The sequence below is a fragment of the Microcebus murinus genome, chromosome 10, assembly GCF_040939455.1.
Source record: "Microcebus murinus isolate Inina chromosome 10, M.murinus_Inina_mat1.0, whole genome shotgun sequence".
NCBI lineage: Eukaryota > Metazoa > Chordata > Mammalia > Primates > Cheirogaleidae > Microcebus > Microcebus murinus.
Window position 1 is genome coordinate 17,442,363 of NC_134113.1, and position 12,002 is coordinate 17,454,364.

Below are 12,002 nucleotides of genomic sequence, written 5' to 3' on the forward strand. Positions count from 1 at the left end.
TTCTCTCTTACAAGACAAAAGCTCTGAAATAATACAGCAAAAATGTTAATATTTATTGAATCTGGATGGTGGGTACCTTCCCCACCTTTATGTATATTTTAAATATTTTATGTAAACAAAGAATAGCACAGAACAAAAGTCAGCAGACAATAAACATTCTAAGTACTATTTAAAATCAAGGACTTTTAGACACTATGAAGTGATTGACTCAAAATGAATAAAGCATGCCCAAGATCAGTCAAGTTCTAGAAGCATGCTTTTGCATCGGATTGCTCATGACAAAAAAGCAATGATAAATATTCTTCTTCTCTACTACTATCTTTATCTATGAAAATAATTGAAAATAGTATCACCCTACTTATGACCTCAACTATTTTAATTAAGACAGTTTTACTGGTAGTGAAACTATTTTTCATATTATATAAGCAATGCCATTCAAACAAATATAACAGTGAAAGAAGAACAAAATAACCACAAATGGTTAAAGTGGATATGGTTGGTATAAAGGAAACTTTCATGGTTTTATTGATTGCTATGTGCAACTGAAGTCTCTAGAGGCAGTTAACAGACTGCCAATGAGAGAATACCTGGTGTTTTCTCCTTTTATTTACAGAAGTGACATTAATAAAAGTTATGTTTAAAATGAAAAAGCAAACTCTACATATAATTGTTCTTTTTATCAACTGTGTAGTTCATTATAGGTTATTCTAGTATATTCACTTGTAGAGTATCCAGGGAAATGTTTTCTAAAACTCTGGGTTCTACAAAAACAAAAAAACAACAAAAAAACCAACTTGCAACTGTGCTACTGTCTAAAGCAGTAGCTTCTAAACAGGACACATGACTTAATTATATTCAAATATCAAGATAAGAAAATTATCAGAGTTTATTAGGCATTTATAGCATATGGATTCTTTAGCATTGTTTATATTTTTACTGAGGGCATTTTTAAGGTAATGTGTCAGCTAAGTTAAAAATATTAGTTTCATAACATTCAATACAATACTTAAAGACAAGTATGCATTATGTGCATACATACATGTGTTACACGTTACAATGTAAACAATATATTTCTTACTATGTGGCAGCAGTCAAAAAAGTTTGGAGAACACCAATTTACTCAATCCCTTATTTTGTAGGTATGAAACAAAGCCTGTAAGGTGAAGGAGTTTGCCCAAGGCCTTCAGTTGCCAGGTGTTACATGTAGCAGCAAGCAATGAAATCTTAAATCAGAACACAATTAAGAGCTCTTTCTCATTAGTGCCAGTTGCTAAGGATCAAACTTGCATCACACTCTTGTTCTTTTTGTTCATTATTTTTAGATAGACAATGACTTCATTTCATTTCCCCTCTCTTATAAACACAAACACATATAGTTCTCAAGTTATGCCTTTGGTTCCTTCACTCAAGAAGTTCTGACCACCTGCTGACTATGGGTAGGGCCCTGTGCCAGTGAAGAGAGAGGACAGCAAACAGTGGAGCCAAGGTCCTGTCCTCTGATGATGTCCACACAGCTGGGAAGCCCAACAGGTAAAATACAGAAGGAATGCCACATGTATCAAACAGAACTACATATTAAAATCTAAATAAAATTATTGAAAAGGATTAAATGAGAATCACACTTACATTGTCTTTCATATTGCAGACTATTTTTGCATAACATTTGTTGTTATCTCTTGATGGAACTGTCCATTCCAATGGCCAAAAGTAACTATGATAAACCTAAGAAGATATAAGCATAATTCAGACTCATTATTTCAAGCAGTTTGTCAAACATTAGATATGGTGAAAGACAGTGGGGAACTCTTTAATAATTAGCCGTTCATTAAACAATAAAACTCATGGACTAAATAGGAATCTATTACAAAAGGTAAATGACTTGAAACTCCTTGATGTCAGACACTTTTGCTACAAGCTCATATCTTAATTATGTATACCTCAACCTCAAAAGAGTAAACATTAAGTAAAAACAACAACAACAACAACAAAAGGGAATGAGAAAAAGAAGCCATAAAATTACTTGCTGTCTTGCATTAAGAACACACAAACACTCACTCAAAAAACCTCCCTCAATACTATTTTGTTACCTTATAGGAATGACAACTTGGACAAGAAACAAATAAAATGCCAGGAACAATCACAGCAATTATCTAGTTCTCTTGCTTAATGCTTCCAAAAGACATTTCCTTCTTTGGCATTATTCACCAAAAGCATCAAAGGAAGGAGGGAGGGAAGGAGGAAGGAAAATTGTAAGGACAGATATCCTTACTAAAAGGATTTTTTTCTCTTCCAACTGCTAGCCTTAGTTCAAAACATGATTTTTTTTTTTTTTTTGTGAGACAGAGTCTCACTCTGTTGCCCTGGATACAGTGCAGTGGCATCACCTTAGTTCACAGCAACCTCAAACTCCTGGGCTCAAGCGATCCTCCCCCGCCTCAGCCTTGCAAGTAGCTGGGACTACAGGCGTGCACCACCATGCCCAGCTAATTTTTCTATTGTTTTTTTTGTAGAGACAGGGTCTCTCTCTTGCTCAGGTTGGTGTGGACCTCCTGAGCTCAAACAATTCTCTTGCCTCGACCTCCCATAGTGTTGGGATTTTAAGTGTGAGCTATCAAGCCTGACTGATTTGCAACCTTTTAAAAGCACACAGATTATGAAAACATAGTAAGTATTCTACATTATAATACAACATATATTTTTAAAATAAATGTGTGTTGCAGAAATGTAATGTATAGTATCATAGTACACAAGTGTATAGAAAAAAAATTAATTTCCCCAAATTGCTAACAATTGCTGTTACAAACATAAATCTATTTGTAGTTGTTTCCTCTTTCCCTTACATTCTTCAAAATTTCAACTCAAACATGTTACTTTTATAAGAAAATAAGTAAATTTTAAAGATAATCTACAAAGAAATATGGAATATATTAAGAAACTTAAAATGTAAATACTTTTTGATAGAAAATCTATCCTTAAAAAATAATCAGAGAAATAAAAAATGAATTATAAGGAAGTTCATCATTCTATTAGTAATAGTGAAAACTATAAACAACCTAATTAATAAAAGCATGGCTTAACAAATTATAGTATAGCACCCCTTAACAGAACTATTATATTTCATTTCTCCTCTTATTTATAAGCACAAAGACAATGCTGTTTTTAGAGAATTGAAAGAAAATGTTTATAATTGTAATACTAATTGGTCAGAATAGTAGAAATGTAGTTTTTTAGTTTTCTTCTATTTTCCTATATTCTTCAGATTTCCAACAATATTGTTTTAATAATCAAAAGAAACCAATAAATGTGGTTTTAAATGTAACAGGAACTATTACTGGGTCAAAAAATGGACTATAAGTCATATAAAAGTATAATATCAATACTAAATTTCCTAAAAGTAATAACTATACATTGTGATTATATAAGAAAATTTCCTGCTCATAGGAAATAAACAATAAGTATTTAGGGGTAAAGGAACATTCAACTCTTTCTCAAATGATTTGGGGAAAGAATACACACAAACACACATACATAGAAATGAAGATTATAAAAAGCATATAAGACAAAGCAAAATATTAATAGTACCTGAATCTGGATAATGGGTGTACAGAAGTTCTTTGTGCTATTTTTCAACTTTTCCGTACACTTAAATTACTTTAAAATTTTGAAGGAAAAAACAGTAATTTAACATAGGAGAACATTAGAAAAGGAGAACTTACCTCAATATTCTCTTCCCCAAATTTCTCCACAGCCTTCTCTTCAGAAAGGCCACAAGCACCATATTCCAGAGGCGTAAATACAGTTGTTGGAACATTTTCATAGTCACACTGTTTAAAAATAGAAGTAAAGAGTTATAACTTAAAAAAAATATATACTCAAAAAAGTTCAAATTGAAAGGAAACTAAAAAATTTCTACACAAATCATGTGAAATCCCAATCCCAGATATTAATTAATAATGTACAACATTGAGAATCATTAACTTAGGAGAAAAGTTTTAGAAGTTTGAAGCATGATAAGACTGACGATAAAAAAAGAGATTCAGGCCGGGCGCGGTGGCTCACGCCTGTAATCCTAGCACTCTGGGAGACCGAGGCGGGCGGATTGCTCGAGGTTGGGAGTTCGAAACCATCCTGAGCGAGACTCCGTCTCTACTAAAAATAGAAAGAAATTAATTGACCAACTAAAAATATATATACAAAAAATTAGCTGGGCATGGTGGTGCATGCCTGTAGTCCCAGCTACTTGGGAGGCTGAGGCAGTAGGATCGCTTGAGCTCAGGAGTTTGAGGTTGCTGTGAGCTAGGCTGACACCAGGGCACTCACTCTAGCCAGGGCAACAAAAGTGAGACTCTGTCTCAAAAAAAAAAAAAAAAAAATTCCTGGATGTGTATTATAGTTAAAAAAAGAAAAAAAAAAAAAAAAAGAGAGATTCACATGTGGCTTCTCCACCCATCTACCAACTGATATTACCGACAATGACACACTTTGTCTCCTCTCAATAACACTGCAATGCTGATAGTCTCATATTATCAGTGATAAAAATTAAAAGACTTCTTTAGAACATCAACAGGTAATGCATAAAAGCCATAAAAGCATTTTATTCTTCTAGCTGAATAATCCTATCCTTTGTAAATCTATAGTAAGATTATAGATAATATACTATTATAATTTAACATATATAACAATATATATAATGTCATAACATATTACTATATTTATATTATGATATATAATACTAATATAATAACTTATTATACAGAAAAGGCTGAATGTATTAATTGAGCATTGCTACAGTACTCAACAGTGGCAATGTTGGAGTGCCCTTAAAATCCCAATGATTAGAAAGTGGTTCTATAGGACATACCTTCAATGTAATACTATGCAGCCATTAAACAAAAGGAAGACCATGGGGGGAAAAAAGGTTAACACTTTTGACAGTATTTTTCAAAGCCTATGGTATGATATTAATAAATGTAGATGACAAAAGGGTTCTGGGAGTCAAACAAAATCATAAAAAGCTGAGTTAAGCAAATAAACAGGATTCTCTACTATCAGATTTCTCAGAATCTTTAAAATGCTAATGTGAACTATGAAAAAATAGATTATGTAAATGCCAAATGTGTTTGTAAATGCCATTTGAATAAAACCTACCAGTTACATTTGTACACAGAGGTGAGCCTAAGTAACACTCTACTCTGATTTTAAAATATGAGAAATGTAATTCTCACTCTCTGAAACAAGGAAGTGAAATCTTTAAAATATGACCCCCACCCCAAAACAATTAATTTATCCTTTTTCTCTAAGAAGAATGTAAATCCTTAGAATTCTATAATATAAAATTAATGGCAGACATCCACTTATAGCCATAATGGTGTATCAGGGACCAGATTTACCCTTCTGCTTCAAACTAGAAAGCTAGACAAGTATGCAGCAAAACTTTTTAGACATTGGCCTATTGGCAACTTAGGCCCGTGATTCCAGAGAAGGGAAACAAATAAGGTAAGCCTTAAGACTGCTACAGCTTACTGCCCAGAGGCAGCTTCTAGGCCTCAGTGCAGGGAGAGGAGGCTCAAGTAGAGCTCAGTGGTCCTCCCCAGTTATGAAGACAGAGAGATCACAGCTCAGGGAAGCCAAGGTGGCTTGAAGCTACAGGGCAGAATACCAAACAGGATGGAGCTGCCTTTACAAAGAAAGTTCTTGAGATTTTTTTTTTTTTTGAGATAGAGTCTTGCTCTGTCACCAGGCTAGAATGCTATAGTGTCAGCCTAGCTCACAGCAACCTCAAACTCCTGGGTTCGAGCAATCCTCCTGCCTCACCTTCCCAAGTAGCTTCGACTACTGGCGTGTGCCACCACGCCCAGGTAATTTTTTTCTATTTTTAGTAGAGACAGGGTCTCCTCTTGCTCAGGCTGGTCTTGAACTCCTGACATCAAAGGATCCTCCCACCTCAGCCTCCCAGACTGCTAGGAGCACCAGGCCTGAGTTCTTAAGATTTACAGAGGTCTTCTTAAGAGTATGGCTGAGATGCAGAAGGCATGTCCAAAGGAGACAAAAAGATCTAATGATTTTTTTTTTAGGAATTCTCTGCTATAATGATTTCAAATTTATTTAAGTGCAACCTTTTGCATGTTTACTCTTTGGTTATTACTGATATATAAAAATATCTCTTCTAGCTTCTATATCTATAAATATTTCTATATTTTTATTTTCTATAAAAACATCTATATCTAGTTTAGGAAACCACAAAGATATAAATTCAAGAACAAATTAAATGCATCTCAATCTTAAGCTATATTTCTAAATAGCTTTTCTCGTCTTACCAGATACTAAACAATTATAACAATGAATACAAGCTGTAACTCAAAGAGGTAGTGTTGTTAAATTTATTCTAAATAGCAGTATGAACCAACTGCTATTCCCTGGATAATGAATCTGGCATTGAAAATCTTTTTTACCCCCAATCTGTTAATTTCAAAATACAAGGTTTTATTATGCCATGATCCAAAATAACCTAAAGTCACAAATAAATTTTGCTAGCATGATTCTGTGAGGTTTCCATTACTGTAACCAACTGAAATCAATCCATAATGATTTATACTCAAGGAATATGGGTAGTAACAAAATTCTTTACAATTAATGTTTTCAGAATCCTTTTTAAAAGTTAAGCATATTTATCCTTTTCTGGCCATCTAGTCCCAGGAAAGATACTGAAGACTTTCAATTTCCTACACTGACTTTTAAAAATCCCCTTAAAACATTGATATAACATTTAACACATTCAACAATCTAAGATGGAAAGACTTTTCAGCAAGAACAGGGTAACAAGGCCTGAAGAGTAGTTTAAGCTGCTCTGCACATTGAAACTATTACCGAAATCCCCAAATATTGACTAGTTGGGTGCCACAAAAAGATTTAGAAAATTATACTGGCGATAATGAAATTGATATAAAATGCAATGATTAAGAGTATGTGGAACATAACAGTGTCAAAACTTGATTAATCAAGCTCTTCTTACTCATAATGCAATTCCAAGAATAACAATTTTTATATACTAAAGTCACCAATGAACAGCAACTATAATGTCTTTTTTTGAATACAGTTATAAAGCACATCTAGGATGCCATCACCAAAATAACTAAATTATTTAAGACCTAGAAAAATTTCCAACTACCCCTAAATAGGGAACTGGGAGTATTATTAACAGTACCTAGTGGATGACAGCCTTAACACTCACCTTGACAGTGGAACCTGCATAAAGCCTCTGAGCCAGCAGTCTTCCTGCCTGGATTGCTACTGGGGTGAGCTCCAGCTTATCCTCCAACACATCTCCGATAGCATAGATATAAGGCACATTGGTCTGCTCTTCATCTGTGACAGGTATTTTTCCAGTCCTGTAAATTTATTCAGTTAAAAATCATAAGTAATTCCCCTATTAATAAAATAGAACAAAATCCCCTTTCTCCGAAGGAAGCCCAAAACTGTGACTCTAGCTAAAGGCAATGTTCTAATGTATTAAAAACAAAACAAAATTGCTCAGAGGAACTAAAAAGCTTAGTAACAACTCTGGCCACTATTTTGAAAAATCCAAGAAATAGGAAAACTATAACAAATAGAATGGAAGAACTGTAACATAGTGGCTAAAAAAGGAAAGAAGGAGAAATAATGTGAATAGCATTGGAAGAAGAGTTTTCTAAGCATAAAAAGGGAACTCTCTAACTATGGTAAAAATTAACTTTAAGAATCTAACTCTAGAATTGATCAATGCAGTAAATAACCAAAGTAGTAGTCAATATGGCATAATAAAGACTTTTTCTTACTTTTCATTTATCTGCACTCCCACAGTTTCTAAGCCAATTTTTCTTGTGCAAGGATCTCTTCCTATTGCCAGCAACACCTGACAAATTAATATATTAATGAGTATTAACAAAATGGCTTTCCATGAATTACTTAATCATATTTTTCTCTGTGTATTTAAACTAATCTAATTTCATTTTCCAGACCTGGAAATAAATATTTCACTAAGAAAGTAATGCAAGAGTTTAAACAAATTAAATTCTTTATGGAAAAATCCTTTGAACATGATATAGCAGAAACCCTTTTCCATTTCTTATTAAAGAGAAAGAGAGTTAGTAATTCCTTAATAAACCTATCCAAGTTCAAAGACAATGACTGCCTAGCCTATGACTGAATTAAGTTATTTTTTAAGTAGTGGCTAGGGAGATGAAAGAGGAAGAACACGGGACAGAAATCCTGGCTCATTTAAAAATTTTGGTGCCTTTGAATAGCCGTTTGCCAAACAATATTTTAAGTTATAGTGGAGGAAATCTGAAGCCATCCCTGTGAAAAATGATTTATAATATCATCAGTTATTAAGATGTCTTAGAATGGGCATAGAAGCAGTACATTTTAGAAATATCTAACCGTCATTCTAAGTACCTAATAAGCACCTTATTTGCTTTCTGATAAAGTACTGACCCAGGCCCACTCTTACCGTATTATATTCTCCTTCGATGGTTTCCTCACTAGTGGTAGACTGAGCTACCACCCTGAGTCGGCCTGGTGTCCCTGCTTCAATTTGTTCAATCTATAAAAGTAATAAAGTTTTACCATGAAATAAAGACATTTATCAAGGGGGATAACTGTATCTTCCCCCTTCTATCTGGTTAACCCAAAGTTAAAACATAAAATCTTGCCTGAAAAGTCTTTTATGACCCATCTCCCCCACTTTAACATCATTAGGATGATCAAGTCTTTAATTTAATCTCCTTTTTCACTGGTTAATGTTGTTTGCTAGAGAGGCTTTCTTTCATAGTTCTCAAACAATACAACTGAGAGAGAAAGCGGGAAAAGAAAGCCAGAAAAAGTATACTACAATCCCTAAAATCAAACCAGTGATTTTCTGTTTTCCCCAGGTTCCTATCTTTCTATTCACCCAGAATATTTAATCCCATGGAGAGCCACTGCTGCCCAAATTCAGAGATTTTCTTTTGACAACAAACGATCAACATTCATTGACAACAAAGAATAGATACTGAAGTATTAAATAGGGCAATAACAGCTAGAAAGCCTAAAAGTCATAGTGGGCTAGGAAATGTGTGTGTTTATCATAGCTAGGGGTTGTCCCTGGTTGCTAAAGATATAGAAAGGAATGAGCGAGGCCTGATACTTGTGCTATGGCAAATGAGAATGAACACAGGAACCCACTATACAAAGAAGCCAATGAGGGCCGGGCAAAGCCAATGAGGGCCGGGCGCGGTGGCTCACGCCTGTAATCCTAGCTCTTGGGAGGCCGAGGCGGGCGGATTGCTCAAGGTCAGGAGTTCAAAACCAGCCTGAGCAAGAGCGAGACCCCGTCTCTACTATAAATAGAAAGAAATTAATTGGCCAACTGATATATATATAAAAAATTAGCCGGGCATGGTGGCGCATGCCTGTAGTCCCAGCTACTCGGGAGGCTGAGGCAGAAGGATCGCTCGAGCCCAGGAGTTTGAGGTTGCTGTGAGCTAGGCTGACGCCATGGCACTCACTCTAGCCTGGACAACAAAGCGAGACTCTGTCTCAAAAAAAAAAAAAAAAAAAAAAAAAAAGAAGCCAATGATAGCCTATAGACTGGGTAACAATGACTTAGAAACCCTATTACCTGGAAGCTTCTTAAGTGTGTAGTTAACCTTTGTCTCTGAATAATAGCCAAATCATGAGTTCCTGTAAAATTTTTCCTAGAAGTCAAAATCACCTGCAATTTCTATTCTACCTTTAAAATACAATGATTCAAACAGAGTTGAGGGTCATTTTATTTTTAACATCAATAAACAGTAAAGATTACCTTCTTGAGTTCCCTTCTTTTAGTTAAACCTCTTTAAACATAGTTGAAAAGTCTTTCCTGTTTTACTTAAATTTAAATGTTCTAATATTTGGAGAACAGCTGAATTGGCCCATCGCTTAAGATTTGTTTCAAAATGGTAAGCAAAGGTCCTCATCCTACCTCTATCATTACTCACTTTTGTGCTGCAGTCAGGCCTTTTTCGTATTTAGAACAATTTTCTTCCCCACAGAGCCTTTTTGGACACACTGTATTCTCTGTCCAAAATGCACTTTCTCCCCTCTCTGCACTGAAGGCTCCCTCTAATCAGTCACTTTATAAAACACAGGAGTTTAATGCCCAGCTATGAGAATTGCATACCCTGGTGAAACCAATTTTACTAGGCAGAGTCCACAGGTTTTCAAGAGCATCCACAACTGCCCAAATGTTAAGATATTACACAGATAGATGTTACTCTTCTATCAGTACATCATACACATACAGGTGTTTTCTAATTGTAAGCCCTAATGCAAATATAGCACATATATACCTTTACTCCCTAAAAAACAGCTACAGTAATCAAGTACTGATAATTCCCAGGAAATTTGCCACTTAATCTTCACATTACGAGATACATTCACTTTAGGTTTACTCTCTGCCAGATACTGATCTAATTATTTTATAAGTGTTGGCTAATGCAAACCTCACATGAACTATGAGATAGATGCCATTATCAACCTCGTTTTACAGAAGAAACTGAGGTTCAGAGAGGTTAAATAACTCTCCTAAAGCCATATAGCAAGAAACGGGCAGAACAGTATTCAAATTCAGATCATTCTGAGCCTACAGCTCCTGCTCTAATATATCAGCACTAAGAGAGATTCATAGCCATGCAAAGAACTCAAGTTATCCCATTAAGAAATGTTAAAAAATGACAGCTAAAATTCCCTAACTTTAAAATAATAGTCCCTGCACTAAATAAAATTATCTATTAGTCTGAGATATACTAGATATACTAAGTGATCAATTTTGTCAGTCTTATCTATCAAGACATTTGCAGTAATGTTAACAAGTTCCAGATACAACTTGGCATATTATTAGATCTTTTTAAAAGAAGATTAAATTTGAAAGGCTAGCCCAAGTAACAAAATGATATAATTGTTTCCAGGGAAGCCAGAATTTATGTAGTTTGTGTGTTGACTGTCCTGTATGCCAAGGGGAAATATCTTATTGGCAGAGGGCGTGGGGGGGAATAAGCCTAGTCTTAAACTCTTATATGAAGAAACAAAGTATTAACAGACCAAAGATAAAAAAGTAAACAAATGCACAAAGGGAAGTATTAAGCAAAAGAGAACCAAAGATTTAAAAAAGTTGACAAAGGAAGAGAATATTAACTTATAAATTAAAAAAAAAAAAGCTATTTAGGTGGTAGGCAAGTACAAGTTTATATACCAGTATACAACAGTTGAGGAATCATAGCATTCCTGACGGTTTACAATGCTAAAAAGTACGCTGCTACCATCAATACAACTCTCTTCTTGCCTTTTAACATTAGTATAGAATCAACAAAACTACATGCAACCTTACTTACTTTGATTGGTACAAATTGTCTTATAAACTTGACACCATGTTCTTCCATGTGTTCACCAATTTTGTTGGCCATGTCCTGGTCAAATCCTCTAAGAAGAATGGACCGTACCATAACAGTGACATCTAAACCAATACCAGCAAGAAATCCAGCACATTCCAAAGCAACATAGGATGCTCCAACCACCAGGGTCTTACCCGGGCAGTAAGGTAAGGAGAAAAGATCATCACTGAAAAAGCGGGAGATGGGGTGGAGAAAGAAGAGAAAAATGTATATAAAAATAATGACTAAATCAAAGTAAATATTTTTACTTTCATAAGAACAAGATACTTTATGATTATAAACATTCAACTAGCTACACGCATTACATATGAGGAGTTTTCATAGGGTCCTAGATACTCTCCCTTTCTTGCCCCTCATTCACGTTAGACTACACTCTGCCAAGTATTCAGCTGCCACTGAGTTGCTTTTGGAGTAGCTCTAGCTACCCATGGCTAAATATAGTAAATCATGTAACTTCTGGTATTAGTCTAACTCATAGTCACATTAATTTTTGTAAACTGTTTGAAATAAGTCAGATATTTGCAAACCCAAACCCCTACCTTGAGTCTACCACTC

At 34.8% G+C, this 12,002-nt stretch overlaps 1 protein-coding gene across 2 annotated transcripts in view; it reads right to left on the reverse strand.

Annotated features, from left to right (window-relative positions):
* The window catches only part of TXNRD1 (thioredoxin reductase 1), a 56,371-nt gene that overhangs the window by 14,317 nt on the left and 30,052 nt on the right, over positions 1-12,002 (reverse strand). For both annotated transcript variants that reach the window (XM_012772726.2, XM_012772725.3), the window contains 6 exons: positions 11,388-11,613; positions 8,489-8,581; positions 7,815-7,891; positions 7,232-7,388; positions 3,717-3,824; positions 1,627-1,722 (listed from right to left, as the gene is read on the reverse strand). In XM_012772726.2, coding sequence (XP_012628180.1) covers positions 1,627-1,722; positions 3,717-3,824; positions 7,232-7,388; positions 7,815-7,891; positions 8,489-8,581; positions 11,388-11,613 — 757 coding nt within the window. The remainder of the gene's footprint in view (positions 1-1,626; positions 1,723-3,716; positions 3,825-7,231; positions 7,389-7,814; positions 7,892-8,488; positions 8,582-11,387; positions 11,614-12,002) is intronic.